Below are 16631 nucleotides of genomic sequence, written 5' to 3'. Positions count from 1 at the left end.
GATTTTTGATTTATTGTAGAGATGAGGTCTTGCTGCCCAGGCGGGTCTCGAACCCATGGGCTCAGGCAATCCACTAACCTCAGCCTCCCAAAGGCGCGGGATTACAGGCTGAGCCACCGAGCCCGGCTTATTTTCTCATTTTCTTTTAGGAAAGCTATTTCAAATTGTTTCCAGAGCCAGAGTGAAAACCAAAACAAACAACAACAACAAAAAACAATGCCACCAAAAAACAAAACAAAACTTTCACATCAATATTAATTGCTAAACTTGGTCTAAAGACATTTCACACACACCAGTTTGTCTGAGTATAAAGTTGATTTAGCACTTTTGAAAAATACACAACTTATCACCAGTGTTTCTAAGTGCTAAAAGAGAAGGATTTTGAACATAGCGCTTACCTGGTTTCCCCCAAGTCCATGACATGTATACAAAATTAATGGTTTGCCTCCTTGATTATTTTCTCCAACATCCAGACATAGAGGCTGACCGATGCTTTTGATCTAAAGAGAAAATTTCAAGTTATAAAAAAGTTTTTCAGTCTATATGGTTTATATATATTTTTTCAAATAGTTTCAGGAAGTAATGTTAATAATCATAATGTAAAATCTCAAAAGCAATAAGCCAGAAACTATTTCAGCAATTTTGCCTGAACCACATAAGTGTTAGTGACATGGAGTATATCGAGTAAAAAAGGAATGGGAAAATACTCACATATCCAGATATAACAGGATTAAGGTCTGGCACATACACTTCTGGATAGATATTGTTCAGATACCATGTAAAATTTTTACATTGAAGGCGGTGTTTTATTTCAAATCTTTTTGAAAGATCACCAAATGATTTCTGGAGAAAAATTAAAAGTGAAAGGAATACTTATTTAAAACTAGCACCGATAAGATTCCTAACATGCTACTACTTGTGTTTATATTTAGGTATATAAAAAAATCTGGGGCAAAATTCAAAATTCAATTTAATAGCATTCATGATTCATTTAAGTAACAAGTATGCTTGCCTGTTCATTTCTGACTTTAAAGAGAACAAAGTACCAGGACAGTGCTGATTAAAGGAATAAAATGTTGCTATTTTGTTCCTTACTTGTGCCACAAACCTCCCCTATAAGGACAAAGATCTCTAGTAGAATGCTGTGGACTAAGAAACAGTAGTGAAAGTATACATAATTGGTCCCAATTTTATACCAAAAGTGATCTGTAAATTGAGGTGTGAGAAAGCAAAGATGGATAAATGGAGCCAATATATAATGCAATTTATCTCTCTTCTCAGTCACAAAAAGCCACCACCAAAAAACAAGTAGAAATTGCAATGTTTGAATTAAATGCATTTTCCCCCTTATTTTAAGGGACTAAGAAAACATTTTTTTTTAAAGAATTATAACTGAAAAAGTGGTCTACAGGCAAAGCTTTAGAGAAAATTTATATTTAATACCTAAATGCACAAAAAAGCAAATACTCCAGCTTATCAGTTCAACTAAAGGAAATATTTTATAACTTCAGTGTCTTGAAGTTACAAAAAGCATGACTCTTAAGGACTTCTGACTAGCTTATACATTTTACCAGGTAGATCTGTGAGCTCTTGGTAAAAACAGGTATTTGCTGACTCACTTGCCCCTTTGTAGGTAACAAGCAGAGCATAAACTTCATGTAGCTCCCACTTGCCAGCTTGACCAAGTACTACACTGTTGCAATACACAAACTGCCCATTGTTTTTGTTACCTGGGTAAAAGGATAGCGATCTAAATCAGTAGTGCTAGGAGACTGCATCCTAACAGGGAGATTGATACTGGAGACCAAAAAAAAAAAAAAAGGTGGAAAGAGATAACCAGATCTTTCTTTGCCAGGACAGCAAAAATGTTGATTCCCTTGAGTCCCAATAAATATTCCTCCCCCGTAGTAGCACTGTTTCCAACAAAGAGATGAGTACTATCCATTGAAGCAAGTTCTTAAACTGTCTAGTTAATTTACCACATCAATATTAAGACTATTGGAACTCAGTTCTAATGTATTAGGTGTTCCGATTCTGCAGATCAGAATCTATTTATAGCAGGTTAATAACAAGAGCATCAAACATTTGTCAGCATTTATCACTTCCTTATTTCACAGCTACTCTGAAAGAGAGGCAGGACATGTACTTCATCTCTCAAGACAAGGAAGGAGAGAGAAACATGTTGAACATACATTCCATGTTCAGTCACTTGGCAGCCACTCTATGAAGTATCATCCCCATTTTACATTCTCAAAAGGGCTTTGCCAAGGTGAGTAGTTGAACTAGGACTTGAAAAAAAGCCTGACACTCCTGGTGGGTTCTCTTGTCTCTATCTCCAGTTCAAAAAAGCCGCTTAGAACATTTATTTAGGTGTTGATCACATCTCCTAAAACCAGTAAAAACCAATTCTACTTAATCTTATTTTCTTTGAGTAAAACAGTGAACCATGACAGTTACAAAAACAAAATATCTTTTATATTAAAAAGGATATCACCAAGTAGAATGTCTGAATTTTTTAAAGCAGTTTACTTAGTTTTTCCTTAAAAATTGAGAAGATTGGAATTTATGTTATATATTTTAAGAATTAAAAATAAAAACCTAGTTTCAAAAATAATTTTTTTAATGTTTTGTACTTAAGTTGACTCAAATAACGAAAAGAATAGGCAAACTTGGTATAGATTTTTATTGTAATTTAATTATTTAACTCCAACTTACTTGTTTAACAATTTTTGCTGCATCTGTGTTTCTCCTATAAAATATTTCCTTGTATTCATCCATCCAGACTTCTGCAAGGCGAACTTGGTTGCGAGCAATCACCTGAGTGCCTTTTGGAAAGGTATGAGGACTTTTGCTGCGAAAAACATGTCCAACAACAGAGCAAGGCATAATCTCCAACTGCCCACCACATTGCCATACCTGATAATTAATGATATTTGTTTAAATTTACAGTATTTCAGAAGAATAAAAGTGTTGCTTTTAAGTTCACCTTTAATTATTACTTTTTAAATTAAAATTAATAAAAACACAATATGGAGAAGAGATTTATTACAATTTCACAAATTGTCTTTGTCCCCAGCCAGTTTAACTTAAGTTCTTAAATTTAAAGCATGATTTTCCTAAATGGCATAAACACTAAAGATATCAAAAACACATTTTCAGAAAGTTAACTAAATAGTGATTTTAGATTTTTCTTAAAAGTGAATTTTAAACTTTCTTGTTTTGCAAACAGTTATGCAAGTTCTTTAATATGCATAAAAAACCAAAGGCTCTTGTGCATTTGACTTCCATCTTAAACAACTTACATGATCATTTCCCTTAAACCAGGGTTTCTCTTCCAAGACATGAACTAGAACTCTGGGTGTGGGTGGACCCAGACTCTATCTATCTTTTGCATATCCAATTTTGTAATCAAGAAAACAATCCAAATAGCCATTATTACCAAAGTATGAGTATCTAATTAAATTTATAAGGTCATTTGTGAAGATCATTATAAAAAATTCATGCCTATTTAGAAAGTGTCAAAAAAGTATTTGTATTAATTCTAAATATAAAGGCAGGTCATGAAATCAATACCTTTTCACTTAAATATATTAATAATTGGTTCTCCCATAAATGATCACCAAGTAAAAAATCCAAAAAGAAGTCATGTTTAATAGTATGTGCTAGTATTAGGGTAAGTGATCACATCCTCTTTTCCTTTTTTTTTCCTTTTTTAAACAAATGAGAAAACTCAGTGATATGCTCATTTCAACAAACTGTGCTTAAGACTCATCATGTGCTAGGGGTTGGAAATACTGAAATGAATAAAACAAGACCCCCGCCTGTAAGCAGTTCAAACTTGGCTAAGATCATCACTGCCAGCATGTGATGGAGCCAGAGCCAAAACTTAAATCTTCTAACTCCTAGTTCAGTTCTTTTTTCACTACATTCCAGCCTAAGAGATGAAAAATGAATGAAAGTTATTGCAGAAAATGAAACTCATAAAATCAAATAAATAAGGCACATGTGGAGCCTATCCAGAGCCTTTGTTTTGTTTTTCATAGTAACAGTTATCTAAAGAAAAAAAACAAAAAACAAACCAGCTCATTTAATACAAACAGTTAAGTTCAATGTCCTTTAAAATTATACACAAATGTTTTTCCATTCTGACTCCCTTGATAATCAACTAATTTCCTGAAGTACTAGATTTAATTATATTTATCTTGGCTGGAATTCAGTAGCTACAAGTGTATTAATTGGTGTTATTGCCTGGACACAGGAGTTTAACTGATTCTTCTTGCTACATTGACAACAATGAATAAATATATTAAGTTACACTTTAAAAGGAAATATTCTAAAATTTCCAGCAATTAAATATTAGAAAACACAAAAAAGTAGAACGCACACATCTGTAATAATCTGTACTAGCTAATTAGAACACAGTATGTTTCATTGTTTAATGTGTGTGCTGTATTTAATCTCCACAAACTTACTCTGAAAGACATTTCTATGTTTTCACCTCCCCAGATTTCCATTTCTTCATCATAACTTCCAATATACTCGAAATATTCTTTTGATATGGAAAAAAGGCCTCCTGCAAAAGTGGGTGTTCTGAAAAATAATCCATTATCAATCTTTGTTATAGAAACAAAACAAGATAAAACAGCATATTTTAAGAACAGCAGAATCAAATTCACAAATTAAACTCATATCACAATTTCTAAGCTTTTAAATAGATTAATAAAAACTAAAAATGCTGTCTTCAAAGTCAAATATTTTTTTGGGGAAAAATTACTTTGTGTCCTCTCCCAGCAGAGGAAAATTGAATGTCCTCTCCTAACCATGCTTTAAGACTCTTACATAATGACTTATGAGGAAGACAAAATAAGAGTTCACTTAATTCTACTTCTCACTCAGCAACATCATGTGTAAGTGTGTAAATAAATGATTTTTATATTATCTCTCTCTATAGAACCTGTGTGTTTTTTGGTTTTGTTAGCATGATTACCTCGGAGGCAACTGCTGTAGAGTGCATACATATTCAGTGTATGGTTTGTGGTGCAAATATAAGACTTTGAGAGCAATCAGCTTACTTAATCGGATAGGTTTCATCTTTCCTTCTTTGCTTCTCATGATCAGGAAGTGATTCCCAGCCAAATGAAAGACCCCAGTCAAAATTTCCACGGTTGTGGTTACTTCCATAAGGAGAAGGTTTGTTGAATTCAAACGTGTTCAGATCTATCGATGCAATATCTGGACTCACAACAGCAGTGTAGTTCTCAGCTATTCTGGCCAACAAAGGTTCTAACCAGCCATAGAAACACTCACCTGGAGGAAACAGAATTTTAATTAATTCAATACAAACATGGAAGGTTTTTTCTTTAGTTATTTGAGTGAAGGTTTACAGAGATAAGAATAACAAAGTAATTTGTGTTTTGAACATTTTTAGAGAGGTTTCCTTTTTCTCAGCTTTATTGGAGTATAATAGACAAATAAAAATACTATATATTTACAGTGTACAGCCTAGTTTTTATATATGTATGCATTGTAAAAATGATGATTACACCAAACTAATTAACATATCTATCGTGTTTGTGTGTGTGTGTGTGTGTGCACGTGCATGCGTGTGCATGTGTTGTGTTGTGTGTAGTGAGAACATTTAAGGTCTACTCTTAGTAGTTTTTAAGTAGACAATATATTATTATCAATTACCATGCAGTACAATAGCTCTCTAGAAGGGGAAATTTCTTAGATTTTTTGTGATGAGCTAAGGGTAGGGTAAAAAAGGTAAAACAAGATTTAGTATAATTAAGAAAATTTTCCTACACCTGATCATCTTTTTTTTCTTAGAAAAGAAGTAAATGAATACTGGCATATTTAAAATTTAGATTATATGTTTCCCTTTTAAAAGGACTATAAATCAAAGATAGTTTTTTGCTGATCCATATTATTTGGACTTAAAAGTGTTCTGGTTTATTTAAACATGTCTCCCCCTGAGTAAACTACAGTAATTGAAATCTTCATTTCTCTGACTGGATCTTAGGAGAAAATAAGTCAAGTAGTCAGAGTAAATTCTGATGTTAGCAGTGACAGAAGGACTATTCAAAGCTGCCCCAGACCTAATGGAAAGTGAAGACCAAGGAGTCTCATGACAGGTCTGGGCCCTGGTCACAGGCCAGGTTGTCTTACATAACACACACTATGCACATGCAGTTTTATTTTGGACTCCCTACAAAGTGGAGCTTGGCAGTCATTGTCTAGGAGGACCTTCAGACACATTCATCTGGTGGGAAAGATTGCCCAGTCTGAGCATACTACAATTTTGGACAAGAAGAAGGAATACTAGAGATTGGTGTTTTCCTTTGTAAAATACCTCTCTAATATTATCTTTAGACCTTCTCTTTATTTTTAAATGCCTGATATTAAGAAAGTCCTAGATGTCACAGCTTTAAATGAATCAAGTAAACCCAAAGCCCTTCTGTAATAATCAGAGTATGTTCAAAATCAGTTGTTGAGATAAACATGACCTAAGTGCTGGCCAATTCAAAGCTAGAAACTCATGCAAAGAATAAAACCCACTAAACTTACAGCTTAAGGAATGACATGACATTTTAGTAATACCTAGCATGCACATTACACATTGACTCTAAAAATACTTTCTGAATACTTTAAAATATTAACACTGAAAAGAATTAAAATACAAAGCCCAACATCAATGAAAAAATAATAAAAATTGATAATGTTCACGGAAGAGATACCAGAAGAATTTAAGAGATGGCAGCCCTAACTTGGCATAAAAAGGAGTCTGTCAATCTTCAAGAAAAAAAAAAAGAACTGAAATATAAATATTAAAAGTAGCAATACAAGGACAGAGTTTAACAATAGGGTGAACTCTCACTCATTTTAAAGTTTAGGAATCAATAATAAGGAAAAAAATTTTCTTTTGAGAGAGAATGAACATTTGGGGGGAAAAAAAAAATCCCAGGCAAGGATGTCCTGCTGAAGAAGCTGGTTACTGGAGAACATCAAAATTAAGGAAACTTAAAAAGGTAGAACTCTATATAAATGAAAAGAAGTTCCTATGCAGACCTGTTTTCTGCTTGGGCTGTCACTGCTATTAATATAATCATTATTTGAAAATGTTGTTAAAGAAAATGCAATTAGGCATTTAAAGAAGAGTCTTCCTTACCTTTTACACTAGAGGGAGGGGGAGGAAAAAATGTTACAACTATGTCTATACATATATACTTACAGTGAGCATCTAAAAATGTGAGCGTTTCAGCTGTTGCGACTGTTGCTCCTAGCAACCGAGCAGTGATCAGACCTTTCCTTTCTCTTTGTCTGACTATTTTTACTATAGAAAATTGTTTTATATATTCCTCTAGTTTATCATGTAAGTACTCTGCAAGGAAAAAATAACCGGGATTAACTCTAAATTTATTTTCATATATAACATATGAAAGCTAATGAAGCCACAGAGCAATGATCCCTCCAAATTCATAATCTTAACAGTTGCGCATATTCTTCAATAAAATGAAAATTTTTATCTTTATTTTAATTCTTTACTGGGGGAAAAGAGGCTACATATGCAAATTATAAATACTGTAAAACATAGCATTATAACGCATACTTATCCTAAACACTTCCTAGCAGTAGGTAAACTATGTCTGGGGGAAAGTGAGATACTTCAAATGAAGTGAACCCCAGTAGTTAAGAAGACTCATTTATAGGCCTGAGAAGATTGACCATTGGAGTGAAATAAACAGAATTTGGCCAAAAATATATACAGCCCTTTTTAAAATTGGCACTCAAGTCTGGAAATATAAAGAAAAATGCCATGTATCCAAAAGATTCTCTGATATTTAGGCAGTGAGAAAAATAATTTAAGACCAAAATTTTGAGGAAAAAGGCAAGTAGGAAAGTATAGGGCTATAGCAGTTTGGGAATATTTTTACAAATAGTCAGCAGAAAATTTCTGCAAGATTTGGAGTCTCCTGACAAAATTTTTTTCCAGTAAAAATATGAAAGCAAAAATGAACATGTAAATCAGGAAAAAAGTTACATGCAAGCAAATTTTAGTAATGGGTATATAATTTAAGATATTCAATATTCCAGTTTGGATGAGATACATAATAAGCAAAAGTTGAGATAGTTAGTTGGTAAAAGAGAAATTTATTGGCCAAGTCAATCAAGTTGTTCATATCTTTAAATAACTTCTTAAGCTTGCTTTTCCACAAACTCTTGATTTCTTATTGAGTATATATTGCAGTTCTTCAAGTGGTTTTCTTGGACCCACAGCATAGCCTCAAAAAGATTTGGGAATATTGACAAAGTCCATAAATATTCTGGGTTAAATGTTTGCTTCTGCCAGATTTTAGAAGCAAATGCAGATGATTTTGATTTCATCTGTTTGATACATGTTTTTTCAACTCTCCAGTGGTGCAGATCAGAGTTGCTTATTTAAAGCTTAAACATTCATAAAGGAGGTGAGAGTTCAGAAACAACCCTTGTGGAAAAAATAAATTTGTCTAAACACATTGTCTTGGAGTAACAAATTAATGTTTTAAAAATATCTTCTAAGTACTTCAGAAATAATTCTCCAAAAGACAAACAGGATTGTAATTTGTCTTAAAAATATAATTATAGATTGGCATGGTAGCTCACTCCTATAATCCCAGCACTCTGGAAGGCTGAGGCAGGAGGATTGCTTGGGGTCAGGAGGTTGAGACCAGTCTGGGCAATACACACACACACACACACACACACATACACACTCACACTCATGCACGTATATATACGTGTAATACTTTACATATGAATATTTTCTGCTTTAAAATACTTGTAAACACACACACACGTATATATATGTGTTATATAAAAAATTTTCTGCTTGTAAATTTCAAAGCTCTTAATGGGAATTGATTTTTTTAAAATGGAGTTACTACACATTCCTTCAATAAACCCTCTCCCTGTTTGAATTTGTTTAAAAAAATTGGTATTTACGCACAATTTCTGAACTTCCTGTAAGTTCTTATCTGCCCCCAAATTTAGTCCCCAAGCACGCCCACATTTGGGAGATTGAGAACACAAAGCTGATGTCCTGAGTTCGGTTTATAGCACCATTATTTTTAGCTGTGTGCCCTTAAGCAATATTTTGCCTTTTCTGTACCTCGGATTTTTAATCTATAAAATAGGGATAATAGGATTTGCCACTATAGGAGACTGTTGGGAGGAAAAAATAAAATGTCATTGTACAAATAGAGCATTTAAAACAGGGTCTATGGCTTAAGCTCAAAAATGTTTTGCTATCACTAGAATTAACTATCTCATTGTCACCTGGTCATTAACATATTCATTCTCCTTTCTCTAAGCAAGTTGGTATCAGGGACTACGTTCTACTTCTCAGGCTCCTTTATAGCAACAGGGAACATAGTTTCCACAGTGGGTGCTCATGGATAGTTCTTTGACTGATTCAAGAAGACAAATTACACAAGTATGTAAAGATAACTTGCACTTACAAAACAGTTCCAAATCTATTGTCGATTGCTATAAAGAATAATCAAAATATTCAAATCCCTTAGCCAAGTAGTTCTACTTCTCCTCTCAAAAGGTGTCATTCAAAAGAAGAAAATTGACATAAGTACAAGGATATTCATTGCAGCATAACACACAGTCACACTATGGGTGAAAAAAAGGATGAATGTCTAAGTAAAATGCATCTATTCCATTATTGTCACTAAAATGGTTTTGAAGGAAAAAAGAAACAGACTAACAAACACTATGTGAAAATGTCAGATTTTAAAATAGGACTTCTGTCATAATTAGAAAATGTTACATTTACTTAGACAGTGATCAGAAAAAAATTAAACTGGTTGAAATAGGTCGATTATGAATGGATATCACTTTTCATTCTGACTTCCTTTAATTCTATACTTTTGTTTGTGCAATAAAGATGGTACCTTAAACTGAGGATTTACTAGAAGCAAACTGACCATGTGCCTATTCTTTCACTACTTCAAAAAATAAATAAATAAATGAATAAAACAAAATAAAAAGCATCTGAGAGTAAATTTTCGAGAAACCAAAGAAGAGGGAAAGATTTGTAAAATAAAGTTTTATTTTTTTTTAAAGGTAAAGCATAGGAGAGCTTAGTAGAACTTAGTCAGATATTACTCATAACTCCATAGACTGTGGTCAAACTAGACAGAAAGAATTAGAAAAAAATTCACAACAGGTCAAGCAGTAAATAAATCAGTTGATTACAAATGAGTTGTGAAGTAATCTGAGTAAGGGGATTGGAAATTCAAATCAGAGATCTGCAGTATACAGTTTGACTCCAGGGGACTTGAATTACAAATCTTTCCCATTTTGAGAATAGGTTTCACTTCCAGATCAAAATCTCTGGTGATTAGCAACCTTATTCCATCTAGATGCTAATTTAACATGCAAGAACATAACCTCAGTTCACTTAGGATGTTTAATTTTAAAAACATGGAATTGTTTAGAATTATGTGAAGACATGATAAAATAAACCAGGTTAATAATTTCATGTTTTAGTCACTTATTTCCATTTCTGGAATGTGGATACATCTTATTGTTGTTAGAATGTCACCTAATAGGCAGTGTTTTTTGTTGTTGTTTTCTTTTCCCTTTTCTTATATATACAAAATTGTGGTGTACCTTACAATGGACAGTGTTTTAGATCTGATGAGAGAGTATTTATTTTCCTATTTTACAGATGAGGAAACATCTCATTAGCGCTAGAGCTAAGATTTGGCTTCAGGATTCATTCAGAAAAAAATCCATCCTGGATTTATCAGGAAAAAAATTCAAAATCACTGAATTAATCTGTATCTTTTTGTTATTTAAAATACTTGTGATATTTGAAAATGTAGCAAATTAGAGTATTTGTTAGATTAGCCTTGTGATTCCAATTTAAAATTTAGTTTTTGATTTCTAATTTTAAATGGAAATATATTAAGGAATTTGGCTAACTTTGTAATTAATATTGGAATACTTCAAAAAGTCAAAATAAAACAGAAAGTGGTGACTCTAGTGATTTTTAACTACTTATTTATATTATTCATTAACTGATATTTTATATTAACTCACTCTTCAAAACTACTGTAAGAGTTACATACTATTTCTGTATTTCCTCAATTCTAAGCTACACAATTAGGTACTTACTATAACCAATGGCATGTTTTAAGTTTAATTGGCTGTGGGTTTTATTCTTTCTAGTGGTTTATAAACTAATGACATTTCTTACAGTTCATTTGATGAAGTATGATAATACCATCATTTTCCTGATACAGGATCCAAAGCAGAGAGGTTAAGGGCTTGCCCAAATTACCTAGCTGGTTAGGAAAAGAGCAAGGATTAAAATCAAGGCAGTTTGACTCAAGACTGTGCTCTTAACCACTATACCCTACTACAGAAGTCTCATTCTGAGGACTTTATAAATGATGATGTTTAATACATTTCTGCATTCCAAAATATTTGAATATGTACAACCCTAGATTCTAATTTCATTCATAATACATACCATCCAAATGAATCTATTCAAGCTCTGAGATGGCACAATGAGAGCACAGTGGAACCAAATAGATTTTTAGTCACCTACCGCACGGATTTATTTGGGTAACAATCTAATTTGCATGTGCTTTCTTACCATCTACACTAGCATCATCCACCAAAATGATTTCCTTCAGCAGTATTGCAGGTGAAGAATAGAGCACACTGTGAACAGTTCTAAGTAGCGTGGACCATGCTTCATTATGAAAAACTATTATGACACTGGTAGTAGGTAGGGGAGGACAGCGCTTAAATTTTTGTTCAATACATCTAGAAGAAGTTGAAGAAGTAGAAAAACAATGATAAATTTTATTATTTTATTTCACAGTTGTACCATTGCTAAAATTTTCATGATTTAATCTTTATCACTGAAAAAGAGTAGTTTCTTTCTATGTCAGATAATCTTAATGCTATATATGTAAATAGATCAAAACAACTTTTTAATGAGCAGATCACTTACCCAGAGCTCATGTTCACTGATAGGGATTACAATAGATTAAGGATTAAAACATGTTATTGTAAGTTTTCTCAACAATATAACTTTAAATACAAATAACATCTTAACGAAAATAACCTATACATGAGACAACATGTAAAAACAAGTCCTTGTAATTGTTCAAGGTTTTCTTTTTCTCTTGCAGAAACTTTCTTTTTATTTGCAACTTTAAAAATTATACAACTTTATTAAATAAATGTTCATTTTTGTAGAGACTGTTTTAAATTAGATACTTTTCTAAGTATGCAATATGTCTCCTAAGTGTTTCCCAGGTTTAATCAATTTTCTTAATCTGTATATAAAAGGGAACAAATAGATTTACCATAAAACCTGAGTTCATAGTAAGTACTACCATTTGCTACATGCTGTATTAAAGATTTTGCTCCAAGAATCTGATCTACTGTTTAATTAAATAAGACCTAGTCATTACAATTTTTTCCTAAAAAAAATTAAGAAATTTATAGAAAGACCTAAATCCATGTTAAAAGTCCTGTGCTTCTGTCACCATCTGAAACTCTGCCATGGCACAGAGGGAGAGAGTCTAAGTACACTTGGCTTATTAGTGGTACTATACACTAGCTAAAATCATTAGTTATACATTGATCTTGAATTCATTTGTATTTCCTCAATGAAAAATAGTTTTCATATTAAGCTGCTGGGGTATGGGTGAATCTATATAGTCTCCAGTCTTTGAGATTGGGGAAGAGATGACCACAGTTCCTGGCCTGCTGAGGTGAGGTGAAGATCAAATGAAAACATATAGGAGAGGGATTGAAAACACTGGGACATAAAATCAACTACGTGTGGTTTATGGAAAAGATAAACAAATAAAGCAACTGTATCTTTAAGGGCACTTACAAACCATAAATGGGTGTACAGTTGTGGATAGACTAAGAAATCCTCCCACACAGTCTAAAAGCACTGTAACTATAGCTTATGAACAACCGAACAGTACTGTTCAAACCCAACGATAAGGAAGTAAATCACTCACTCCTGTGATAGGAGCCTGATACACTTCAGTTGCTCTCTGCCAGGGCCAATGGGGAAACTGTAGCCTCCAGGGTGATACTAAAGGCCTGGGAAATCCACGCTAAAAAAGATTCTCAACAAATTCTCTCATTAATTACTTGTATAACCCTACCTCAACAGGAATGTCTTTGAGAACCTTTTCTAAGAACAAGTCTTTATGGTGGAATATTTGTAGTGATAAAAAAGAATATAAATTGGGGGTAAAATATCAAGAAAAGGTGTTAACAACAGAGTAATAAAAGGAGAGGTTAGTTCTGAGTGAAAGTGATTTTGCTCTCTGGTATCTTCATGATTTAAAGTATAATACTGATGCGTGGTCAGAAGTAAACAGTCACATTCTTCTTCATTGGTAGATGAAAGCAAATTATTTTTCCTAAATTGAATTTTGGATAAACTATCAATTAAAAATAAAATTCAAATGCAAACTATTCATATATACGCTTGAACCCTAAATACATAGAAGTTATTAAATATAAGCTTGTATTTCTAACACATAAAAAATAAAAATTTTATTTTTAATATTTATAAAATGTTAATAAACCATATACAAACTAAGCCAGTACAAACTAAAAATAAAAATTATTCAAACCTCTATGATATAGTACATTATTTTTAAGATAAAAAAAAGGAACTTCATGATTTGTTGTCTTATAAGCATTTTGGGGAGAAAGTGAAATTCTGGAATTAAATTTTTTCCTTACTTCTATTTGCCATGTGGTTAATTAATTCAATATCAATCAAGAAGTATAAAAATGTTTTGAAGATTTAAATTAGAAAACTGCACAAAAATTCACACTAATAAAATGTTACTACTTTAATCTTGCAAGACTCTCCCTCAGCTTGAGCAAGGATTTATTTACTTAGCTGTCAACTACTAACGTCAAGTAAAAGTGACATGTTATAATGTTAATGCAAATGATGAAATCTCACAATATGATTTCTAAACTTCATTCATTTCGAAACAATTAACATGTTAAATGTATGCTTTGAAAATGGTTTCACATGTCATTTAAAATCCTACAATTAAAATAACCTGCCAAAGTGATTGTATATTAACAATCAAGTCATTTGAGAAAGGTGGCATATAGAAACATGCTTAAATTATCAGTCACATGACCATCTGGTTAGGGAGAAACTAGATCTATATTTCTAAAGAGCATGGGAAGGATGAGCAATTCTTCAGAAAACATGTTCCTTGTTGATAATAATTGTAACCCTATCCAAAGTGAGAAATAATTAAATTTTCAACTCTAGCCCAAGAATCTTCTAAATATGCTTATTTGCTTTACACTTATTAACAAATAACATTATTGAACATTATTGCAGTTTCTTAATGCTATATTGGACAAATGCTCATTTTGAGCTGACATTGGTTGTCACATCAAAGAATAAAAATTATGCTTATTGATTTTTGATGTAGAATGCTTTTCAGTCAAGACCCCTCCCAAAATCAGTAAAGTACAATACTATATTCTAATCTATTAATATAAAAAAGTAACTATACTTTTTCTGTTCAATGACAGAATACTTTACATACTGTTTCTTCACACATTCATTTAAAATGATGAGTAACTTAAACTTGGATCACACAGATTAGAATAGAGCAACAGAAATGAAAGAAATCTAATCTACACAATTTCAACACTAAGGAACACATAGTTGGAACAGGTATTTGTAATCATAAATCTAGAAAAACCTGAGTGAACCAGTAATAAAATCTTTAAAAGTTCTTTTCTTCAAGTTCACTTCCAAATGTAATTGGATAATAAACAGAAAGCAAAATATGTAGCCTTTATTTGATTACAGTTTGTCTATTTTGTACTCAAAAATCTACTGAGGACTTGAAGGCACTGGAATTCATTTTAGCCATATCTGTTCAAATATAGCATTTATACTTTACCTCACAGATTAAAAAAGAAAATAAAAAGGTTAATAAGGACAAAGAGACAACATAGCAGGCCCTGTATACTTAACATAAACATGTAAACAAAGTGATTCAATAAAAAAGGAATATTGGCCTCTCAGTAGTTGCAAATAATTTATAGATATGAGAACTAAATCAACAAAATTTTAGAGAAAGAATCATAGTTAGAATAGTAATTGTAACAATATTCTCCCTTAAGAGAATACTTATAAAACATAGGGCATTCTGAAATATAATCATGAACTCAAAGTAGCCACAAAGCCTGTGACTTAGCTTATAAATCCATAAAATATTACTAATAGCTCCAAAACCTTGGTACATTTTTAAACATTCTATAGCAATGTACAGAGAAATGAAAACAATTCCTCCACCTCCTACATTTCCCATAAAAACCATTCAATATTTCCTCTTAAACCGAGGAGAAAACTACAGCATTTAAGAATAAAGGATTTCCTTGTAGATGGAGGACAGACGTAGAGTTCAGTTTTTAAATTTCCAAGCTAATAATTTTCCCTTCTGCATTGCCTCATCAAGCACAGACAGAGACGTAGCTAGCCTTTACAAGCAAAACATAAATAAAACAAATTTAATAAACAATATTTACTGATTTTCTGCCTTGGTGTGGCTTTAAAAAAGCAATTCCTCAGCTAATGCCTCTCTCCCCTGAAAATCCTGGTGATAAATGGTAAACAATGAATATTCTTCAACATACTCAGGAGGTCGAGTGTCTGGTCCAAGATCTCGGTGTAAAGAAATCCTGTCACTTGCAAAAGCGTTAAAACAGTGTTTTGCTTCCCCACGTTCCTTCTCCTTTTGCTCTTCAACACTTAAATTGGTTGTCTTGAAGGCTTTACCAGAAGCACCAGGTGCATTAGAATCCTGAGGTGGGCGGTCAAGAACAGGTTTCAGTTCTGCTGCTGTATAATATCCTTGCAAACAGGGTCTCTCTCCAGCATCAATGTTTTGCCTGACAGGTGCTCCTATTTGCATTTTTGGCATCACATCTTTAATATTGTTTACAGCTTCTAGCATTAAATCAAACATCTTGTTTTTGTTTTTCATATTTCTTTCCATCCTTGATTCCTCTTTGGAATATTGAACACTTACTTCTCTTTGCATTAAAATCAAAACTATTATAAAGAAAAAAATTACTGCACCAAGTTTCCAGAACTTTTTATGGTAATGTCTTTTAACATGTAATTTCACAAGTCGCTTTAGGTGAGCCATTCTGACATTAAAAACTTGTCACTTGACAAATAAATGTAATGATTTCCTCTGTTACTTATATTTTTTATCATAAATTTGCTGGCATGAAAGTTTCTTTAAATGGCAATACCTATAAACAGAAATGATAGATGGTATTAGCAGCTACAAAATCCTACAGGCATGATTCAATTCATTCATTCAACTAGCAACTGAACATAGCTACAAACAATGAATTCTTATGGTTAAGAATATGAAGATATGTTGCCCTCAAGAAAATTATACTTTTGGAAAACAACAATTACCACAGTTAACTTATAATCTATTGGGACAAAAAGTATAAATTTTTCTCCAGTAAAAAAGACATTCTTTGTTAACTCTGACTAATATCAACTATATGATATATATAAAATTATTTTTATAAAC

At 32.3% G+C, this 16631-nt stretch overlaps 1 protein-coding gene across 1 annotated transcript in view; it reads right to left on the bottom strand.

Annotated features, from left to right (window-relative positions):
• The window catches only part of GALNT3 (polypeptide N-acetylgalactosaminyltransferase 3), a 22761-nt gene extending 6421 nt beyond the window's left edge, over positions 1-16340 (bottom strand). Inside the window, exons 1-8 of the mRNA XM_008063029.2 lie at positions 15715-16340; positions 11651-11823; positions 7232-7381; positions 5073-5307; positions 4473-4590; positions 2716-2916; positions 712-843; positions 399-500 (exon numbers count right to left, since the gene is read on the bottom strand). Coding sequence (XP_008061220.1) covers positions 399-500; positions 712-843; positions 2716-2916; positions 4473-4590; positions 5073-5307; positions 7232-7381; positions 11651-11823; positions 15715-16229 — 1626 coding nt within the window. The 5' untranslated portion in view covers positions 16230-16340. The remainder of the gene's footprint in view (positions 1-398; positions 501-711; positions 844-2715; positions 2917-4472; positions 4591-5072; positions 5308-7231; positions 7382-11650; positions 11824-15714) is intronic.
• Between the last annotated feature and the right edge of the window lie 291 nt (positions 16341-16631).

Source organism: Carlito syrichta, unplaced genomic scaffold (genome assembly GCF_000164805.1).
Source record: "Carlito syrichta isolate Samal-C Ts95f unplaced genomic scaffold, Tarsius_syrichta-2.0.1 Scaffold306482, whole genome shotgun sequence".
Taxonomy (NCBI): domain Eukaryota; kingdom Metazoa; phylum Chordata; class Mammalia; order Primates; family Tarsiidae; genus Carlito; species Carlito syrichta.
Note: the sequence above shows the minus strand (reverse complement) of the source record. Positions and strands in the feature narration are given on the sequence as shown.